Source organism: Acartia tonsa, chromosome 9 (assembly GCF_053477335.1).
Source record: "Acartia tonsa isolate MP-2025a chromosome 9, ASM5347733v1, whole genome shotgun sequence".
NCBI lineage: Eukaryota > Metazoa > Arthropoda > Copepoda > Calanoida > Acartiidae > Acartia > Acartia tonsa.
The window spans coordinates 25,148,789-25,170,663 of NC_137268.1; the positions used below are offsets into that span (position 1 = coordinate 25,148,789).

At 30.2% G+C, this 21,875-nt stretch overlaps 1 protein-coding gene across 1 annotated transcript; it reads right to left on the reverse strand.

The window, feature by feature from the left end:
* Positions 1 to 470: 470 nt before the first annotated feature.
* Positions 471 to 19,666, reverse strand: LOC145328595 (uncharacterized). Its single transcript, XM_080172338.1, has 13 exons — positions 19,517 to 19,666; positions 18,113 to 18,169; positions 17,589 to 17,651; positions 14,806 to 14,873; positions 11,831 to 11,870; positions 8,231 to 8,266; positions 7,504 to 7,596; positions 6,442 to 6,511; positions 5,121 to 5,181; positions 4,391 to 4,520; positions 2,108 to 2,194; positions 1,466 to 1,523; positions 471 to 793 (listed from the first exon to the last, which is right to left on the reverse strand). Exons 1-13 carry the CDS (start codon positions 19,609 to 19,611, stop codon positions 677 to 679), a joined length of 975 nt encoding a protein of 324 aa, XP_080028464.1. The 5' UTR covers positions 19,612 to 19,666; the 3' UTR covers positions 471 to 676.
* Between the last annotated feature and the right edge of the window lie 2,209 nt (positions 19,667 to 21,875).

The following is a 21,875-nucleotide window of genomic DNA, read 5'->3' on the forward strand; positions in this document are numbered from 1 at the left end:
GCGGTTTGTATAAAAAGATTTTTAGAAATTTAGTTGATTTTTTTGATTTGTTCTCGACTGTTTACATAAAATTGATCAAAAAACTTTATATATCTCTGGATTTGTCCTTGGAGCTTTTACGTGTTTTAAAGGCTATTACCTATTACCTCATTTGGGAGGGATTCTTCTTTGAGTTCAAGTCATCACCTAGAGAAGCCAGAGCAACCTTTGAAATGGGATGTGATACTCTAACACCCGCTAAAGGATATAAGGTTATATAAGCTCCAATACACAACCACTTATTTAATAGTGCGTGCGACCTTTGTGGACTCCTTACTACTACTAGGGCTAGTTTCTATTTGTCTCATTGGTAGACATATCACCAGTAGTTATAAGTTTAATGTCTTTGGTATGATGCGATGTGGATAAGACTCAAACCCAACAGACACGCTGTCATTTATGCTAATGATTTTTTAAGATAAAAAAATATGTTATGACTTTTTGAAAATGTTTTTTTAACAATTTACACTGTATAACGTTTTATAAAAAGGCACAAAAAACAAAGTGATTTAGGTTAAAAATTTAAGCACTAGGTAATATAAAAAGGAACATATATGTTGTAAGATTTACAGCTAAAAAATTTAAAAAGTAAAAAATTTACATCATATTAAATATAAAATATGGTTTAACAATAAGATTAATTTTTCCAAAACAGCGAAATTCTTTTAGAAAGTGTATTCTCAAGATCCGCAAGTTGTTGTAAAAATCCAGCGTTTGGTCGAATGGGGCGAGACTGGCGAATTGTTTCAATAGCCTAAATATATTAAACATTTATTATCTTGTTAGATTTTGTTTAGAATATTAAAGCAGCTCAAATAAAACCTTTCTGCATAAAAAATACTATAATAACAAAAAAAGTCTATGCAAAAAAGCGATAAATTGTGTGTGTATGTACATTTGTAGCTCTAACTCTCTGAAGATAGGATTCTAATGCACACGAAGATTCGAAGTAAGAATCTTTTAGACAATCTTAGATTGGTAAGCTTCGCGGACAGCATATTATGTTAGATCACAAGATGACTTGTTTTTTTCGTGGAAACTACTCAATTTTTATATTACTTTGGCCTATAGTTTAGACAACTATGTGTTCAAGCCACCCTAGTTAATGGAAAGAGGAAAAGCATGTTAAAATTGCTTGATACATTTAATTCTAATCTAATACTAATATTTAACACCTTACAACCTAAGGATATCTCAGAGAAAATTGCTGAATAACAATTTTAAGCATTAGTTAACTATATGCAAAGTCTTTGTTGGGGACCTGAACTTGAAGGTAAGGATCTGTTAAGATTTCCTAAACGACTAGACTGATCGTTAAACAATCTTATAGATTTTAGGTGTTAAAATAGTAATAAGAAACTTTCGTAAAAGGCCTTTAAAAATTTATATTATAAATATAGTATAATTAAATGTAACTTTTACTTACTCTAGTTGCAGTCATACCATGTTTCATCATCAAATAAGCAGCTACACAGGTTGCAGACCTAAACAATAAGATATATAAGTTTTCCGGAATTTTAAAGTTAGGGGGAGATTTGAAATCTGCATCAAATTTTGAGGATTTTTTATAAAATTCGTTTTTTCTATAATTCTTTATCTAAAAGCGGAAATGCAATTCAAGTTTATTAATTTTGGCATCTGTGATTGGTGGATTTAAAAAATCTGCGCTCTGATTGGATGGCGTACATCATTCAACCAATTAGAGCGCAGGTAGTTTAAAATCCACCATCCTATTGGTCAAAATTATTTAAAATAAAATGCATTTCCGCTTTTAGATAAAGAATTATACAAAAAACGATTTTTTTTTAAAAATCCTTAAAATTTGATGCAGATTTCAAATCTCCCCCTAACATTAAAATTCCGGAAAACTTATATATCTTACTAAACAAATATAATTTAAGTTTACCTCAAAAGATTATGGATTTCAAAATTAAGGCATATTTGATTCAATATTTAAACTTTCTTCTAAATGTCATCATTATAATCAAGATTTTGATATGTTATTCTATTGCAAAGGAAATATGATGTTATTATGCAAAATAATGATAATATTTGTCTGAAAAGATACCTCGACCATCCCATAACACAATTAACAACAACAATGCCTCCGTTCTTCACTGCTTTGTCAATATAATCTGTTGTGCGGTGAAAATATCTGAATAAAAACAAAGTTGATAACATCCATATGAGCGAAGCTCTAAAATCAGACGTTAAAAAACGGAACTTTTAAATTCTTATAGAACTTAATTAAGAAACAAATTATTATTTCATTGTACAAAATTTTGTGGCAAAATTTCCTAAATAGGACTAGGACAAAATTCAATATTGTTTTAGGGAATCAGATGAATAGGAAAATCATTTAATACAAAAAATGCAGTTTAAAACTACCACGCTTTCTTAAAACCTGCTATAGAAATTATTTTGCAAAGTTTGAAATCAATAGGAAAATTCTCACATAATCAAAATAACGATAAGTTATTTGTAATGTACTTGAGGACCGGCTCTAATTATAGAAAAGCTTCGCTAATCCGTGTATAACAGTAAATCATATGTACTTCAATAAGTTTTGATAAGTTTTTTAGTAACTGACACAGCTAAGCTGTTTTTAGTCACAAATAAATTAATCCTTTTTATTTAAGACCCTATTTTTAAAAAATATCTTTAGTATCAAATGTATATATTGTGTTTATTTTGATGCAAACAATAATAAATACATAATTATGAGCAATTATTAAAATCTTTTACTAAAATTTTGACAAGGTATCTTGGTGTAAACTTTTAGTTGCAAAGCAACCATGCTCTGTAAATCTGCCACTTGTAATACATTTAGTAAAAATGTGCCTGGCTTAACATGATGTATGTGACACAGAGATTATGGTTAAAATAGGAATCTAGATTGATAGTAGCATGAGCACAGAATTTCTGTTAACATAGGATTAAGGTTAAGATAAAACTAAGGTTGTAAACACATTTTAAAACAATATTATTCTTATTTTGTGCACATCCAGAGATCAGCAGCTCACCTCCATCAGCATCCTACACTGTCAGCCGCGCGGTTTACATGAGCCACCCTTAGTATAAGCAACTCACAGCCAAAGCCAGCCAATTTAGCCTCTCTTACCTCAAAACATAATTAACCACTCTTCTGCGCAGCAGGAATGTGAAAGAATCTGCTTTAAGTCGAAGCCTAACTTTTATGAAGTAAAAAAAATTAGCCAATGAGAGGCCATTATTGACCAATGGTAAAATTTATAGTGGCCTCTCATTGGCTAATTATTTTTTTTACATCATAATCATTTCGACACTTTTACTGGGTTCAAACAGTCATAATATGATATTTGATATAGTATTACATGGATCTTGCACCAGATTTTTATGCCCTGTAATACAATTATAATGGCAGCTGGCTAAATTACCTTCTTTTCTAAATCCCCGCCTACTAGATGAACAAACCGACTAATTTTCCCTTGTCAATATATCTATGTATACTATATCCATTGCTTTAGTGAAGTACTTGTCTAATTTTTAATGACTTTTCAGTGTTAGATATAATCTAGATACATACTTTAAAAACCAGCTAATAAGAAATCAGTTGAGGAACAATCAGGCCATATTCCTATAACTATTGTTTTCTGTTAATTTTTAATTGGATTTTATATTGACAGCATAGCGATTAAAGCCCTTTGAAAAATATAACCTCTAACTAATATGTTATTCTGTTGGCGGCGTATAGCGATGTTGGAGGCAAAAATAGAAGAAAAACCATGGTGGTCACAACTAAAGTAACACAAAAAAAATGCAGGATAACCTTGTAGTTTGAGGTCAGAATTTTTAAAGGGCGTTGATCATGATGCTATTAGCATAAAATCTACTTAAAATTCAACTTCTTCTTGTGACCAGTTCTTTTTTTTTGTTACAAATTATTGTTTGCTTTATTGGATTTTGTGTTAACAAATAACTCACAAGATTGTAAAAATGCCTTAATTTTACTATTTTTATGGTAAAATTTTACACCCCAACAACAACTGAAAAAGGTTTAATAAACGTTGCACCATTTTGCCCCCTAAATCAATTTTTGAATTAATTTGCTTGTTGTTTATACCTTATACCTGAAATCACCGTAACATTTGGTTTTTATTTTCTGTTTCTAAAATTTCATACACAATCAATAGAAAGACAAAATTTAAGATAATTATGTAAATAGTATATAGACAACAGATATATAGATAGAATAATAGAAAGTTATATATGTTTATAATGTGGATGCTGTATAAAATGCATATTTTTTGCCACGTGCAGACAAGAAAAGGATAGTTTTTTCTCTGTTTAGGAAATTATTATACAATTCTACCTTGAAATGTTTTCCCCAGGCAAATCATCAACATGAAATCCATAATACTTGATACCATAACAGCTGTATTTGCTGGGATTAACAACAACATGATGCTCGGCAGTGTTTAGCACATGAGTTACTCCAACACCTTAATCAAAAATAAGATAAAACATTCGTAATTTAGAATTTTCTTTAATATTTGCCTGTTTGTCCATAATCTTTATTAATATCTCACTTTTAGTTTGACCTAGCTTACATGTTGAATATTGACATCCTTGTTTCTTTGACAAAAGTTTTATAAACGAAGATTTTCTATAATTAGGGTCAGTCGTAATCAAGGAAGCGTAGCAACTCTATATTCGTTACCATAAAGTCCGTACGTCAATTTTAAACTTGTTGATTTTTACTTTTTTGACAACATAAATTTGTACGATATAATTATTCCATTCATTTTATTTTTCGAATACTAATTCCTTTTACACTAAGGCACAAAGCATCTCTATAATTAAGTCCTAAAAATATTCTAAATTTCAGTATTCTGTATTTGTGTAATTTTGAAACAAATTTAGTTTTAATTTTGTTGTGACTAATACATTTGTATTCTGCTTTTTCAGTTCTAAGGCTCTAATTCTAAGTGTTAATATTCGTTTGTCCTACCTTTTCAGAGCTTTGCTTTTATATTAGTTGTCATTTTTTTTGTATATATCCAGCATAATCACCCAACAAAATTAAATTTTAAGAAAGATACCTCTCAAATATTCTATGTTGCAAATAGTTTCTCCATTACCAATAATAATACCTTCATAAACCTAAAAAGTCATTCCAATGAATCAAAAATACAAATGTAAAATAATATGCATGTAAACATTGGAACGTGTAAATCAATTTTTTTATATAATTTAATGATCGATCGAAAATTTGTACTAAACATACAATTAGATTTAATAAAATTAAGTAAATGATCTTTATGTGGTTATTAATGATTATTTTTGTTCATTTGTGACATGTTTGTAAATAGTAAAATTTTATTTCAGTGCATTAATTACAAATATTTCGTTTAATTATATTCTATTGTAAAATAACATGACATCCGCTTAGCTTTTGCTGTCGAATTAAAAGAAATGCAACAAGAATGTGTCGTTTTCAAAGCCGCACGTCTGATTTTTACTAAGTAAGGCATATTAGGCATAAATTATTATATGTCATAATTAAAGAGCAGCTGCATTCAAATTTATGATTTCACACAATTAAATTTGTTCAAAGGTTGCTGGAAATATGCCAAAATCAATAAAAAGGTTTCAACTTTGAATCATTAAATGGAAAATGTCTGCAAATGAAGAAAATCTAATATACTTATAACCACAAATTGCATCTTTGTAAATTTTTAATGCTTATTTGAAATATTTTCTTTAACTTCTGTTTTATTCACTTCTGCATCTTTTTTTTAGTATTAAATGGTTTAGGCCTTGATTTTATTGAGTTTATTCTGGCTACTGCTATGCCAGACAATTAACAACAATGATTATTTGAAAAGTGACTGTAATTATTCATCCTTACAATAAAGTAACAAGATCTATGTGTGTTTGTTTGTACTAAAAGATCTCTCTAAACACTTAAACAATATGGTTTTCTTTACAAGGCAGCTTTTTATACGTCTTGGGAAGGGTTTTTAACTATTTTGGGAAAGGGTATCTGATAGTAACTAATAAAAAGCTAAAGATATCTCCTTAAATTTTATAAATCCTTTAGAAATTGAACCTTGCCTACATTCTGAGTTAGTTCGTATGTCTGTATGTGACGGATAGCTCTAATTGTTTATTTTGGTATTTAAAAGCGTTAAATCTTTCCAACAAAATTTTTTTATATTGTTTAATTATTCTTTTAACCTCAGTTTGTGATTATTTTTCTAAAAAAGTTTTAATACGATGTAATGAGCAAAGCATAACATCTAATCTGAAATGTAAAAACTTGTAAACATTCTTCTTTTGTTCCTCTGACTTGATTTGTTAAGGCTATTTTTTATGTATTTTCTTATCTCTGTAAAATGTTGATGATTAAATCATAGATACCTTGTCACAGTCAACTTTGAGATGTCTTCTTTCAACAAAGTCTGAGGTAGACTTAAAACCAGGCATGACTCTTTAAAAATATTATTAATTGTTAAAATTGTTATTAATATTCATCTTGTAAACTATTAAACATTTCGCTTTATATAGATTAATTATAGATTAATTTACGTCAAAAATGATCACATAATTTTCAATGGCATAATTTTATTAAGAAAAAAAATCGCAGAATGGCTCCTGAATGATTTTCTCTCAGAAAGTAATTAAAGTAGGCTAAATTTAAGTTTTGGTTTTTAAAGACCTGGTATGTAGATGTCGGGAAGGGGAAGTGTTGGACTAAGCATGAGAGCCTCAATCTAACCCTCTAACTCTGATAAAGAGTTGTTTATACGTCCAAAAAAGATTGAATTTTCTTATCTTAATGAAGCTTAAACACTTTGCTAAAGTCAAGCTGTCAAAAATTTTCTTTTTTTTAATGGCAGCTCACCTTTAGCAGATTTTTAAAAGCGAAGCTTTTCTATAACGGTTAGCTTTTTTTGTGGAACAGTTAGATCTTGTGGTTAGAATTGTCCTATCGATTTTTATCTTTGCATGGTTATTCCTGTAGTAGTTAGGTACGATTTAGAAAGCTTAGCAACTCTATAATCATTACCAGAATGACCGTACGTTCATTTTAATACAAATAATATGTGATATAATTATCCGATTGATCTGATTTTAGGAATGCTAATTCTTAGGACAACAAAGTACAATTTTATAAGTGAAGCATCTCTATATTCAAGTCCTAAAAATGTAAGTATGTCCTTAAACATTATCCTGTATTTAAACAGATTTTCAACAAATTACTTGCAATTTTAATTCGACTTTTTTACATTTATATTCTGATTATTCAGTTTTGACACTCTACAAATGTTAATGTTCGTTTATTCTATTGTTTCAGAACTTCGCTTTATCCTGGTTTTAACTATACCTAAGAACACCTGAAGTGTGTTTGTATGTCTATTTATAATTAAATTACCTTATAATAATACTTAAATTGTTTTATAAGCGTTTCCGTTTATTTACCTGTGTTCTTTAGTTCTCGTGTGAATGATAGAATCAATTAGTTCGTCTCTAGTTCTTTCTCTCGGTATGCTTGGCGATTTCAATCGTATATTTCTAATGATTCAAAAAGAACAAATGAAAAAAAAAAATAAAAAAAACTGATACAACAATTTTTGAATAAGTCTAAGTTGATGTAAGTCTGTCAATATGTTGCATCTTATATTTGTATATTTGTCCACAAAACACAAGATTGATATTTTCTTTTTATATTGTGTATTTTATGGACAAAGCGAATCTTTTTAACATTATTTTGTTTTTGTTGTATCTAGATTTTCCACTCACATAAATGTGGAAATGAATAATGAAACACTTTTCCCCCATCAGAATATTTTTTATTTCTGTGTTGTGTATACTCACTTAAAACAAATAGCTATCTTGCAAGTTCAAATGATGCTTATCATAGTTATTCATCTCATATAAAAAGAAATAATAAAAAAGAATCTTAATTGTTAAAAAATTAAACATTTTAATTCTTATTATATGTTTTTTAATAAAAATACAAAAAAAATATTTTTTTACATAAAAGTAAAATAATTTAATATTTTGTTTGTAAAGTTTAAATGTAAAACTAAAAACATTTCCAAGATTCGTTAAAGTTGTGAAAATTTCAATCTTCACAGCAAAAGAACATAATATATAACTAGTCCATGAAAAATAGGAAAGTGGATGTAAAAGTTTTATCTCCCACATGTGATTTTCTTCCTCTTTCTTCTTCATTTCTCGCCTAAAGAAATATAAAATATTATGGTTTTGCTTTGCTGAGCTAGCAACACACATAATTATTATCAACACTTGACCTTTTATGTTTCATAGAATAAGATTTTTTTTATAAAGTTAGATATTGAAAAATCTTTTAGTGTGTCAGATATGGGGAGAATATAAAATTTAGTTCAAGTGTATTTGAGTGAGCTTTACATTTATTTGCATTTATGTTGGAATGTATATTTACAATATTTCTAGAATAATCTATGCTTTTAGTGCTTATTAAAGGAAGTACAATATACACACAACTATTTAATAAAATATCTATTTGTAAAGTATTCCATACATAAAATTGTATGATTTACAGCTTTTTATTGTGTTTTCTTACTTTTGCATATTTTATATATTTTAACTTGTTTATAAAATCAGTATTGTTCAAGACTTGAATAAACTTTTTAATTATCTGTACAAAAGCAAATTGAAAATATATTTACTTTATTAACAAAGAATATAAATTATATTATGATTATTTAATACCATTAAATAATTTAATTCAAAAGGCCAGATCTAAAAAAAATATTGTGTTTAGAGTTTTGCTCTTCTAACAATCAATTAATATTAAAAAACGATAATAATGACAACATCAATTAGTAGCAAAGCTCAAAAAAAGGGATATCGGAAAAAAAATAATATAGAACAGTGTCATACAATAAAAATTAAACTTGATAAAATCACGCAAACTTTAAAATCATGAAAACTTAAAAATCTAGGAATCGATCTAGCACCGCAATTAATAGACAAATTTTAATAAAACTTGATTGAAAAACGTAGAACATGAGCATATTCGATCTTTTATAATTTCAGGCGTCAATCCTGAATAGGAATAGAGAAAATCACGGAAAACATTATAAATAGGAATCGATCTAGCACCCCAATTTATAGACAAATCTTTTTAAAACTTAGTGAAAATATGTAGAATGTGAAATTGATTAATCCCTGAAAATTTCAGCCCTCTATTTGGAAAAAGGGTTGAGAAAATCACGAAAAAGTAAAAATATAGGAATCGATATAGCACCCCAAATAACCTATAGATGGACAAAAGCCGAGAAAATCACTGACAACTTCCACAAGTAGCAAAGCATAGAAACATAATTGACAAACGACCACACAAAGTGAACTATAAAGCAAATGTTCAGTGGTAATAACATAGAAGAAGAAAAAGAATTAGAACGAATCACGTAAAATTTTAAAATTTGAAGAATGTCTTTTGTTGCACCAACAGATATAGTAAAATGTATGTTGTATGCTTTTAAGAAAGGAATATCTTTCCAAAAATATTAGCTAATATCTGTCAATAGCAGCAGATAAATCATACAGAATATGTGAAAAATTAAATCAAAAGCTACATGTCCTTTCATCTTGATCTCAAAAATCAATTAATAGTTATTTTTCGCATCGTATCATAAACGGCTTTCCGCGGATATAGAATGTACAATTATGAGATTAAAACTAGTTTTTTAGCCCCGAGGTGCCGAAGGCACCGATTTAAAAAAACTGATTTTAATCTTATGATTGTACATTTTTATATTCGTATGGATGAGAACCAGTTCCTATCCACCGGATTCGAATGAATACGAGAAAACGGATTCTAGCAGACGAGTAGCTACACTTCCTTTGAATATATTTTAAGCCTGTATTGTTGTAAGAAATCTAAAGTTAACCCGTAAAACCATTGTATATATGGATTTTTCCCCCAAAATACATCAAAGGACTGACGGACTGACGAAGTGAATTATAATGATAAAATTAAATATTCGTTAAAAATTTTATCTTAACATGTATATATATTTATATTATAATCTGTAGATAGAAATGTTTATTATTGTTAAAATCTTTGGCCAATATTCTTGTAAATAAAATTATCTGTTGAATTCGAAGCAAAGCTTCTCTACAATTTGAATTTAAAGAAATTTTGTCGTGTTTCCGCAGCTTACGCCAAACACGCTACACTATTACCTTCAAAATCTAAAACACCAAATATACCAGAAAATCAATAAAAAGTGAAAAGCGTCTAGCTTTAATAGCAGCTGTGTAAATCTCATTATTTTTGCTATAACTTTGCGGACTGACTGACGGACTGACAAAGTGAATTATAATGATAAAGTTTAACATTTGTTGATAATTTTATCTTAACATGTATTATACATTTTATTTATTTTCTGCTGAATGTATAATTGTGTGTATGTAAGCAATAATCCTTGTTATACAAACATATGATTGATACAGAGAAGAATATATCAACTAGAGATTACATAAAATATTTGAGTATTGATTTTTGTGATAGTATGCTTCTACAAGAAAAATAAGACATGAAACTGATATAGATTTAGGAGAGGTTGCCAAATTATGCTGGAGTCACACAAGCAAAATATTGAGCAGTGCCCAGATTATTTCCTTCACATAAACCATTCACCAAAACCATTCAAAATATTTATATTATAATCTTTCATAAAATTTATTTCTTTTGCATTTAAAGGTGGTTAAAATTATTTTTAAAAGTTAACAATTATTCAATCTTTGTATTTTCCTGTTTCTCTTATATGTAAAAATATGTGTGCATATTTCCTTTATTTAAAACTAAAATACTTTCATAATTGCGTAAAAATTTTACCTTCATTAAAGTTTATAATTTTAGCCTGTAAAAAGAAGTTGCACACAATTGTGCATGCCCAGAAAAAGTAGGGGAACATAAACTTTTACATTCTATCCTTCATTCCTAGCTCAGATCAAACTAAATGTACATGCACATACTACTAAATAGTTCCAAAGAAAATTGTCCTTAACAATTAGAAAAAGAAAGAAACTTAATGACCTTATTGCAAAAATTAAAACTTTTTATTATAAACTTAAAACAGATAATCCTTATAATAAAGTAACAGGATGTCTATTTGTCTGTACCGAAGGATTTCGCTAACCGCTGAACTGATCGAGCTCTCCTTTACAGGGTAGCTTCTCATAGGTCCTGGGAAGGTTTATGACTATTTTGGGGGAGGGTACCACCACGCTCCCAAGAAATATCGCTCCTAGAAAAAATACCCCCTTCCCCCCCAAAAAAAAGTGGTTATCAAAATTCTTCTCCCTCCGCCTCAAGTGCCCCTAGGGGCGTAACCGCTAATATATTATATTGAAATAATACTTAAATAATAATAAAAATGTATTTTATTTCTTTACATAAGATATAAGTAGGTAATTAAGAACATTATACTAGCTTTTCATTTACTTTATGTGTAAAATTAACCCTTCTAGTAATATTTATCGCAATAAATATGTGTACAATATTTATGGAGTTAACTAAATATCAAAAGATTTATTTTATACCCAATTTAAAAGTAATAAATTTCAATTTATGTAACCTACTAGGTAAGCCTATAAAATACAGAGAAACTTTAATAACCTAAAATTTTTGTTAAAGATGGGTTAAAATAATCTTCGTGACTCTTTAAGTGTTGAATGAGGATTAAAGTAACTGCCTTTCTTAAACTTTACAGAAAATTATGTTCTAAAGTATCATTTAATGACTTTTTACCTCACAATTGAAGATCCTCTAGTAGGTGGTCTACTTGTGTCTGAAAAATATTTTTTATTATAACATATGTAGAAAATAAGTATTTTAATGTTAAAAAAAAGATACTCAAAATCTAAATTTATTTAACCATAATTCATAAATAAGGTTTTCTGAGACAACAAGAAGAAATGTGAAAATACAAATAATTAAAAGTCCTTGTACAATGTTAAAAATATCAAGAAGCAAGATATACAGGGTGCGCCACATATCCTCGGACTTTCTTTAAACGGCCAAAGCGTCAAAACTACTCGACCAATCAGGACGTTTGACCCCACTATAAAAAGCTGGGCTCTTACTCCGAGCTGGCCGCGCTTATGTTTAACAAGGCAGATTCGAGTTGCGCCGGTGGTATAATCTGGATTCTCGACTAGGGCCCAATAAATCGGACCTCAGCCCATCTGTAGATGAGATAGTAGAGTTATGCAACTTGCTAAGGATACTGTTAGATATATAAGTAAGACACTAAAAAAGACTAGAGCTCTATATCTAAAATCGCTTGGCTGTAGTGCTCCGGCAAAGTGAAACGTGACAGATTTAGAGATGTCAAAAACGTCAAAAATCGTGAAAATTTCTCGGTTCTCGACTTTAGAGACCCATACGGAACTTAAAAACTCATTTTAGACTATGGATTGCGCTGACAACCCTATTTGAATCTTCATGCCATTTCTAAAAAGGAAACGAACGTCGTTCTAGCTCAACTGTGGTCTAAATAAAAGCCTCCGTGTCAAATGGTAGCTTGAAAGTTGGGTGAATTAGGATCCTGCGGTTACTCACATTCCTAAGGAAATGGGGCCTCCCAGCAGCCCGATCTTAATTCAATGGACTTTTGGGCCTAGGGCTACTTTGAAGCATGCACCTAAAGACGTGTCCATGCCACAAAGACCTCCCTAATTGCCACTATCAAGGAGAACTTCGCCATCTTGGACATGTACATTTTGACCTGTGCCTGCCGGCGGTTGAGGAGGCGGGTAAAGGCGGTGATTGATGCTGGCGGCGATTTTAATCAATGATCTAGTAGTCATATACCTAGTTTGCTTCCAAGTTTTTAAAATTTAATAAAATCTTTAAAATCGACGATTTTATGTTCATTTGTTTACAATTTAGAAAAGTCCGAGGATATGTGGCACACCCTGTATATGATGTAACTAACTTAATCAACTGTTGGGTTAATAATTAATCTGTCTATGTTATGCAGCTGATTTTAAATAAGACAAGGATTACAAGTATTATAAAAGCGAAGCTCTGAAATGGTAAATTAATTAAAGATAAGAGCTATTTGTTATGGACGGATGCATGAACCGAAACCCTAAATATGAAAAAGCTTCGCTATTAAAAAGATTGTTGGCTATAGTCAGTTTTGTGACATGGCCCATGGCCGCTTCATCGCCCATTCATCTCCCCTTCACAATTTACATTACATAGCCCCGTGATGGCCCCTTTTATGGCCTCTATTTGCCCTTTCATCAACATTTCACTTTCCCTTCGTCGCCTCTTCATTTCGTCACTTTACATTTCAAATTACATAGCCCCTAGGTGACCCCTCTATTGCCTCATCATCGCCCCTTCATCGCCTCTTCCCTATTTTATATTACATTGATGGCCTCTTTATTGCTTCTCCGTTGTTCTTTCATCGCCTCTTCGCTAAATTATATTACAAAGCCCTTGATGGCCTCTTTATTGCCACTTTATTGCCCCTTCATCACCCTTAATTGACCCTCAATTGCCCGTATATCGCCCTTTCATCAACCGTCCATTGCCACTTTATCGCCCCTTTATCACCCATTCATTGCCCCTCAATTGCCTTTCTATCACCCCTTCATTACCCCTCTATTGTCCCTCTATTGCATGTATTACATAATAATTTTGAAGAAACGATGAAGGGGCGATGAGGAGGTCATAATTTAAAATAGCAAAGGCCATCCATTGCCCCTTCATCACTCTACCCCTAAATAATATTACATAGCCCCTCGATGGCCAATTTATTGCCTCTTCATTGCCCCTTTATTGCAAGGAGGAGAGGTATTTCTTATTGTTTCTGTTAGAAAACGAGAAAGCGCAGTTTATTTCTGTCACCCAGTAAATTTTTAAGTATTTGTATAAAATTTTAAAATTTTTAGGTATGAGAATTAAAAACATTGACTAAAATTAATGGGTGCATAAAATAACCTGATACACCAATGACAATGAATTATGAACGTAATTGTATGTGATATGCCAAGAAAAATATTATATTATATATGTTTGCCAATGAAGACAATCAGATACCCAAATATTTTCTCTACAACAGGTAAATTCAAACAGTACAAGTGTGAATAATACTTACAAAAAAAATAACTAAAGAATTAACGATTATTTTTCATAGCGAAACTACTATATTAATTTCTAATCCTGTTTATACTCTAATTTAAAATTCTAGTGGCTTTTCTCTTATTGCATATGGTCTACAGACAAATTTTGAGTAAGATACTTTAAAATACGTGCAGTTAGGGTGGTTGCGGCTTTGAAAAGCTGATTAAGTCTCCAAGCAGATCAGCTTCTGAGGCTACAGCTTCTGAAAACCTTGTAGCTACGGCTGAGGGAAGGGATTCTGTGCATAAATTAATTAGTTGTTGGCTGCAGCTGAAGATGGCTGCTGTTGAGGTAAATTGGTTGGGAGCTTTTCTAAGCTGCACGGCTTACTGCTTCTGATGCTACCTGCCCTAATCAAAACTTTTTCTATCTCTACCTCTTTTTCTATTTAAGTATGCCCAAAACTTAGTTTATGTTTGTTTGACTTTCACAACATATTTAACTATTATTGTATGATTTTAGGTCAACAGGATTTCAAGTTTATTAACTTATTACTTGTAAAACGTTGAAACATAACAATTACAGACATAATTAAACAAACATGACTGACATATAGAGTATCCTAACTTTTAGAAAAAATTTCTTACCAAAAGTTGGTGGAACTGAATTTCCTCTCTGTACTGATAAACCACGTTTGGGGTTCAATAAAGGACTTCTAAATATTAATTATTTATGTTAGAAAACATCAAAAGTGAAAACAAATCTGAGAATAGAAAATATTTATTACATTGTACATATATTCTACATACAAACATATTTTTACTCGTCAGTGCTTAAAGATTTAAAGATAAAAAGCTTAAATGCTTAAAAAGAATCTCCTATGAATGACAGTAATTGTACGTGAGATATGGAAAGTGCAAATGTAATTTAATTGGCTGATTTTTGAGATTGAAAGCTTGAACTTAATTAATATGTTTCTACTCAATAAAAGAAATGTATAGGAATGTGATTTACTCATATCAGAAGTTTTATGATATACATTACCCCGTCCTGTCCTAGAAAAATTTTGTTAAAATTTTGGCCCCCAGCCAAAATATGGTTGATTTATGCAAAAAAAAATGACCCATACAAAATGTTTTTTCTGTAATGCAAAAATTGCGATGGTACAAGCACTGCAAAATTTATAAAATCTGCAAAAAGACCTGTTTTTAAAGCTTAAATTTAAAGATTTTTACAAAATTTCAATTTTAGTTTGTTGATATAAACCTAAATACCGAATATCTAGCATTATAACTCAGCCGGATATCCGTATCTGTCAAATTTTCCAAAGTCAGAATTGCCAAATTGCATACATAAATAATAGGGATGGTCCAGATTTGACAGATAAGGATATCCGGCTGAATTATAATGCTTGATATTTGGTATCTAGGTTTATATCAACACACTAGAATTGAAATTTTGTAAAAATCTTTAAAATTAAGATGGTACAAAAGCTTTAAGCTTTATTTTTGCAGATTTTAAAAACTTTGTACCAACTCTCATTTAAAGATCTTTACAAAATTTCAACTCTAGTGTGTCAATATAAACCAGAATACTGGATATTATAACTCAGCCGGATATCCATATATCCGGCCATAATCAATATCCTGCCGGATGCCAGATATTGAAACTATCCGGCCGGATATCCGGTAATATAATATTTTATATTTTACAACAAAAATTTCTGCTTTTTTAATTATAAATGGCTATAATTTTCTTATTATTGAAGCTATAAGAAAAATTTTTTCTAAATATTTTTATCTTTATGTAAATTTTATATTAGAAATCTCAAAACATAAATTTTGGCGAGGGGCAGCAGTTCTTGGCAGCTGCCAGCCTCAAACTGGCGGTCGGCAGGTAAACAGCAACGGATTTTATGAAATTGTAATATGTCATGAAGACATATAAAAAGCCTAAACTTGAACACCTATATTTCATATGAGGATGTACGACTATAGAATATTTAAGTATTCGATAACATGAAATGCTTTGTTTAAGTAAAAAAAAGTTTTTACTTTTTACCTGAATGACCTTGCCAGGTTTGCTGGCATCCTGTGCCCGCCAGGAAGGGGGTATTCAAAAAATTCCAACTCTCAGTTATGTGTCATACCCATATTTCGAAATTCATTTAGTTATAGCCCTCTACCTTTCATACAGAGAAAATAAACAGGGGGGGGGGGGGGGTATGCTTTCAATGCCACCTCCCCACCCATCCTACAAAAGGGGTCAATATTACAGATTGAGTGTAGTAATAGTTTATTAGATTAATTGCTTAGAAGAAAGATCATTTAATAGTTACATCATTTTTAAGTTTTAACCTGAATCTTATAATAAAGTAACAGGATGTCTATCTGTTTGTCTGTCTGTTTGTCTGTACTGAAGGATCTTGCTAACAACTGAACCGATTGGGTTCTCCTTTACAGGGTAGCTTCTCATAGGCCCTGGTAAGATTTATAACTATTTTGGGTGAGGGTACCACCACTCTTCCAAGAGAAATCGCCCCTAGAAAAAAATACTTCCCTCCCCCCAAAAAAATAACACATTTTTATTTAATTTTTCAACTAAATATAAAAATAAGGAGCGTCAGCCCCCCCTAAATTTTATTTCTTAAATTTGAAATAAAAAAAATGGTTATCAAATTCAACTCCACACACCTCAAGTGCCCCTATTCGGCATTTGCTGGATATCCAGCGTTGGCCGGATATCCGGCCAAATACCGGATATCCGGCATTTGAAATCGGCCGGATATCCGGTATCCGGCCAAAAAACTATCCGGTCCAACCCTAATCCATATCCGTTTAAACCGGCCCAACCTCATTTTTTATGTATGCAATTTAGCAATTGTGACTTTAAAAGATTACTTGCTACACCATCGTCCTTCATAAGTTATAATTGAGAGAGTCTCCATTTTTTGGTAAATTTCAGGTTTATATCAACACACAAGAGTTGAAATTTTGTATAAATCTTTAAAATAGAGATGGTACAAAAGCTTTAAATACAGGTCTTTTTGCAGATTTTAGAAATTTTGCAGTGCTTGTACTATTGTAATTTTTTGCATTACAGAAAATTTTTTTGGCATTGGTCATTTTTTTGCATAAATCAACCATATTTTGGCTGGGGGCCAAAACTTTAACAAAATTTTTCTAGGACGGGATGGGGTAATATACATATATCATTTAATCCTGATTTTATTTTCTAAATAAACCTGGATATTTATTATGTACCTTAATTTGTCCGGCTATATATATTTTATATCTATATTAATTTGAACATTTATTGTTCATTTACAATCAGAGATACCATTTCTTATTGCTGAGCTACTTGATAACACAAATTTCTTTGAAATTAAAATTTTTACACTTTTATTTTTATTTCAAGAAAACCTTTTTACCTATAACTGATTGGTGTTGGATATATAGTTACATCAGAATAGCGAGAGGAAATGTCGTTATACCTAAGAAATGTATTTACAAATTAACAAACAAAGTTTTATAGAACATTAATATTAAATCACAAAAGGGATTGATGTTTCTTTCTAATAAAACTTTGAATTGCTTTCAGTATAAATATTTGTTTAGTACATAAATGTGCAAAAGATAGGATTTTTAATCAAAAGATATATATAGTAGATATATATTAATTGCAGCAAAAGTTAGAATGGTACCCTTTTAAATTTTTTTTAATTAGACCAAAAACATTGGCAATGTTAAAGCATAGTAATGTTTTCTATGCCTTGCTTTCGAATTTGGCATCCCAAAAATATAAAATAATAATTTGTTTTGAGTAAAGAAATTTTTAATCATTTACAATAAATTTCTTATGAACAAGATATAACAATTGAATATAATCAGTTTAAAACATATAATTTAAGATGGATAAATCTCCTTTTATAATTATAAATATAAATTTATTTACCTTCCAGTAGCTGGTGGGAGGCCAAGGACAGAAGGGAAAGATGGGGTATTGTAATTACTAAAATATGTTAAAAGAATGAAGAGAAATGACTATAGTATTTACAAATAATAGTGAAGCTAGAATCTAGTCTAATTATAGCAACGCTGTTTAAATGATGAGATAAAAATTGTTAGAGATGATATAGAAAAATAAGTAGAAAGAAATTAATAGAAAAAAAGTATCTATGCTCCATAATTAGGTATAACTGCTTTTAAGCTGCTTTTCTTTTTAAAGCTTTCAGACATAAACCTTAATTTTTTAAGGTTTCGTGACTTTAAGTTTTTGCATATTTATTTGCATATATCTCTCTTTCTTTTCTTTGTTATGATAACAGTTAATCAGCTCTATAAATCATTTGTATGTTTGTCTATTTCATTATAGATTTTGTGCTTTTCTACTTATGGATGTTGTCATCCTTGTTTTTGTACAGATTGACCCTCGAAAAAGTATTTTTTAGCATCTGCACCCCTTATTTCTCAATGAATTATTAAAAAATGTATATGTCCTTGTTCTCTATAGATTTCCACATAAATAGATATAAAAATATTTTTTTAACTCCGTTAACACCGGAGATTTTTAGAGCTAAAGTTTTGAAAAAGTGACGGAAAAAAAGAATTTTTTTTGTTTCTCATAAATTTTGGATGGTTATAATATATTTTTCTGGCAACTGAATAATGATACACAAAGAAAAACAAGTTAACTAATAATTTCTTTTTTATTCCACCAAAAAATATCAATTTTTAATGGCAAAAAATACTGCTAAAAGAATTAATAATTTGCAAATTTTAGGTTATTTATTTACCCTTATTTATGAAAAGAATTAATTATGACAGTTGCTCCGCCCCCTTTTCTGACATCTTAATCATTTAATTAGGTGTCAATTTTTAGACGAAAATATCATATTGTTGTAATCTTATTTTCTTTAAAACTTTTTTGTTATTCAAGTTAGGATTATGAAACAAAAATAATTTTTCTGCTATATTCATAAAGATTTATTTGGTTTTTAATCTAAAACAATTTTGCCTAATAAGTAAGTTTTTCAAAATATCATTAAACTAAAAAGACTCCAAAAATATGTGTAAAAAATGTTTTTTACTCAAAACCTAAATTTTTTATTTCTTTTTTGTGTGAAGTTTCTGCTAGTAACAAAAATAAAAGGATTTCTACCTTAATTTTGCTAAAAAAGACGTTTCATGTTAAAAGTTACTTTTTCCTCAGTCACTTTTTCAAAACTTTAGCTCTAAAAATCTCCGGTGTTAAGTGAGGTAAAAAATTTGAAATAATTCAGTAAACGTAGTTTAGTAGACACAACAGATGAGAGACCAGCAGTTCACACTGCAGGGCACAATCCTTTATCCTTGTTACCTTGTATAAAGAGACGTGTATCCTCCAGGTCCATAACTGCTGTAGCTACTTCCATAGCTACTCCCACCATAACTACCATAGGAGGAAGAATACATTTTCACTTCTACAATAAAAAATGATATTGATATCAAATCAAAACAGTAGAAAAACTAAACGGCAAAAAGTAGTTATGTATGACTATTGCACATTATTTTTTATTTCTATTTCTAATCAGACCTTAAAGGGTTATTTCAAAATAAATTAAAGACTGTCTGAATATATATATAGTATGTATGTACATTAGGGCGGGTTCATATCGGAATTAGACAAAGAGTGGATGTGCAACAGATAAAACTAACTTAAATAAAATTTCTGACTGAAAAGGAATTTTTAAAAATTGATATTTAGAATGCGACCACTTAAAAATGTATTTTATTAATAAAAAATATGAAAAAACGAGATTCAAGTTCTCTCTAATTATTCTCACAGTTCATATTAGTGCTAGAGAGCTAAATATTTTTGAGCATTTCCCCAGTTATATAATAAATTTCCGACTATATGTCAGTCAAAGTCATATTTCGCTTCCTTACCCTTTATTTACCAACCTTTTACCAACGACCAGACATACAATTGTATAGCTATTTGTCAATGAGAGTAAAATATTCATTAAATCAGAACTATGGCTTCATGGTGCTCCCAGGAAAGGCCTTGAGGAGTAGAATCAGGAACTTTTGTCTGTTTAAAAGTATCTCGTTCCTAGCCTTAGAAATTACTAAAAAAAACACCATTTTTAAAGGTTTATTAAGAATCGCCCAATTTGTAGAGGTTTTTTGAGATTTTCTCAGGCTAGGAACGAGATTTTATGAAACGGTCAAAAGTTCCTAATTCTACTCCTCAAGGCCTTTCCTGGAAGTTCTGATTCAATAAATTTTTGACACCCATTGACAAATAAATAGCTACACAATTGAATGTCTGGTCGTCAGCGGTTTTAAGACTTAGGATAAATTTTAAATCATCCAGAGGTGTATTATGCTCATAAAAATCATTAGCAGAATCCCCGCTTTTAGTCTCAGAAAGAAATGTCCAAAAACGACCCACCCTAATGTACATATATATAGTATATAAGACGTTCAATTTAAAAAAAATATGTATTATTAGGCTTGATGTGTATTGTGTAAGGCCATTAAATTTAGTATATTTTAAATTAGTGTTAATGAAAGTAACGATTTCTGTCATTAAAATGCATTTAAACACTTTAAATCTAAGATGACCACATATAAATGCACACAATCACATATCGCCTTCTTTGAGAAAATACTTTTTATTATCAATTAACCTTACTAGTCCTTTAAATGATATAATGCTGCCGACAATCTAATGCACTAGTGAATATAAAAATGAAAAAAAAATCTTAGATAGGCATATAAGGATAGAATATAAATAATCCAAGAATTTGAAATTCTTAATGACATGTATATTACTAACAATGAGGCAGGTGCCTAAAATAACAACAATGAAATAGACAAAGGGAATTTCTATGGGATCTTTAGGAATCATACAATAAACGTAAAATAAATATATTGTTAAAGAAGTTTGAACAATACTATATTACCCCCCCAAAGGTTTAAAATAACTAACAACAGAAAAAGTTTATAAAAAAGATTTAGAAGTCAGGATGCTGTGAGTATTGGTGCAAAAAATATGACGTAACAAAAAAAATTAGCCAATGAGAGGCCGTTATTGACCAATGGTAAAATTTATAGTGGCCTCTCATTGGCTAATTTTTTTTGTGACGTCATATTTTTTGCACCAATACTCACAGCATCAAAGTCAGGATAATTTAGAATCCGTTTTCTTCTACCTTCATGCATATCTAGCTGCATTGGCAGAGAAAGCAAGGCTTTATATATGTAACTAGCGGCTTCGCCCCTAGCCTCTAGGGGCTTTGCCCCAAGAGGTGATTAAAAAAATTAAGGCGAAATTCGTTAAAGGACCAAGGAAATCTTCTACAAAACCTAAAGAACCTAGGAAATCTTCTACAAAACCTAAAGAACCTAGGAAATCTTCTGCAAAACCTAAAGAACCTAGGAAATCTTCTACAAAACCTAAAGAACCTAGGAAATCTTCAGCAAAAAAAAAAAAAAAAAAAAAAAATGGGGGGGGGATTTTTTGTTTTTGGGGGGGTTGGGGGTGTCCCACCCCCCAAGAAAATAGCTTAAAACCACCACAGGACCAATAGAAATATACCCTGAAGAGTTGAATCCAATCGGTTCAGTGGTTACCGAGATCTTAAGGGACAGACAGACGGACAGACGGACAGACGGACAGACGGACAGACGGACAGACGGACAGACATCAAGCTACTTTGTATTATAGATAG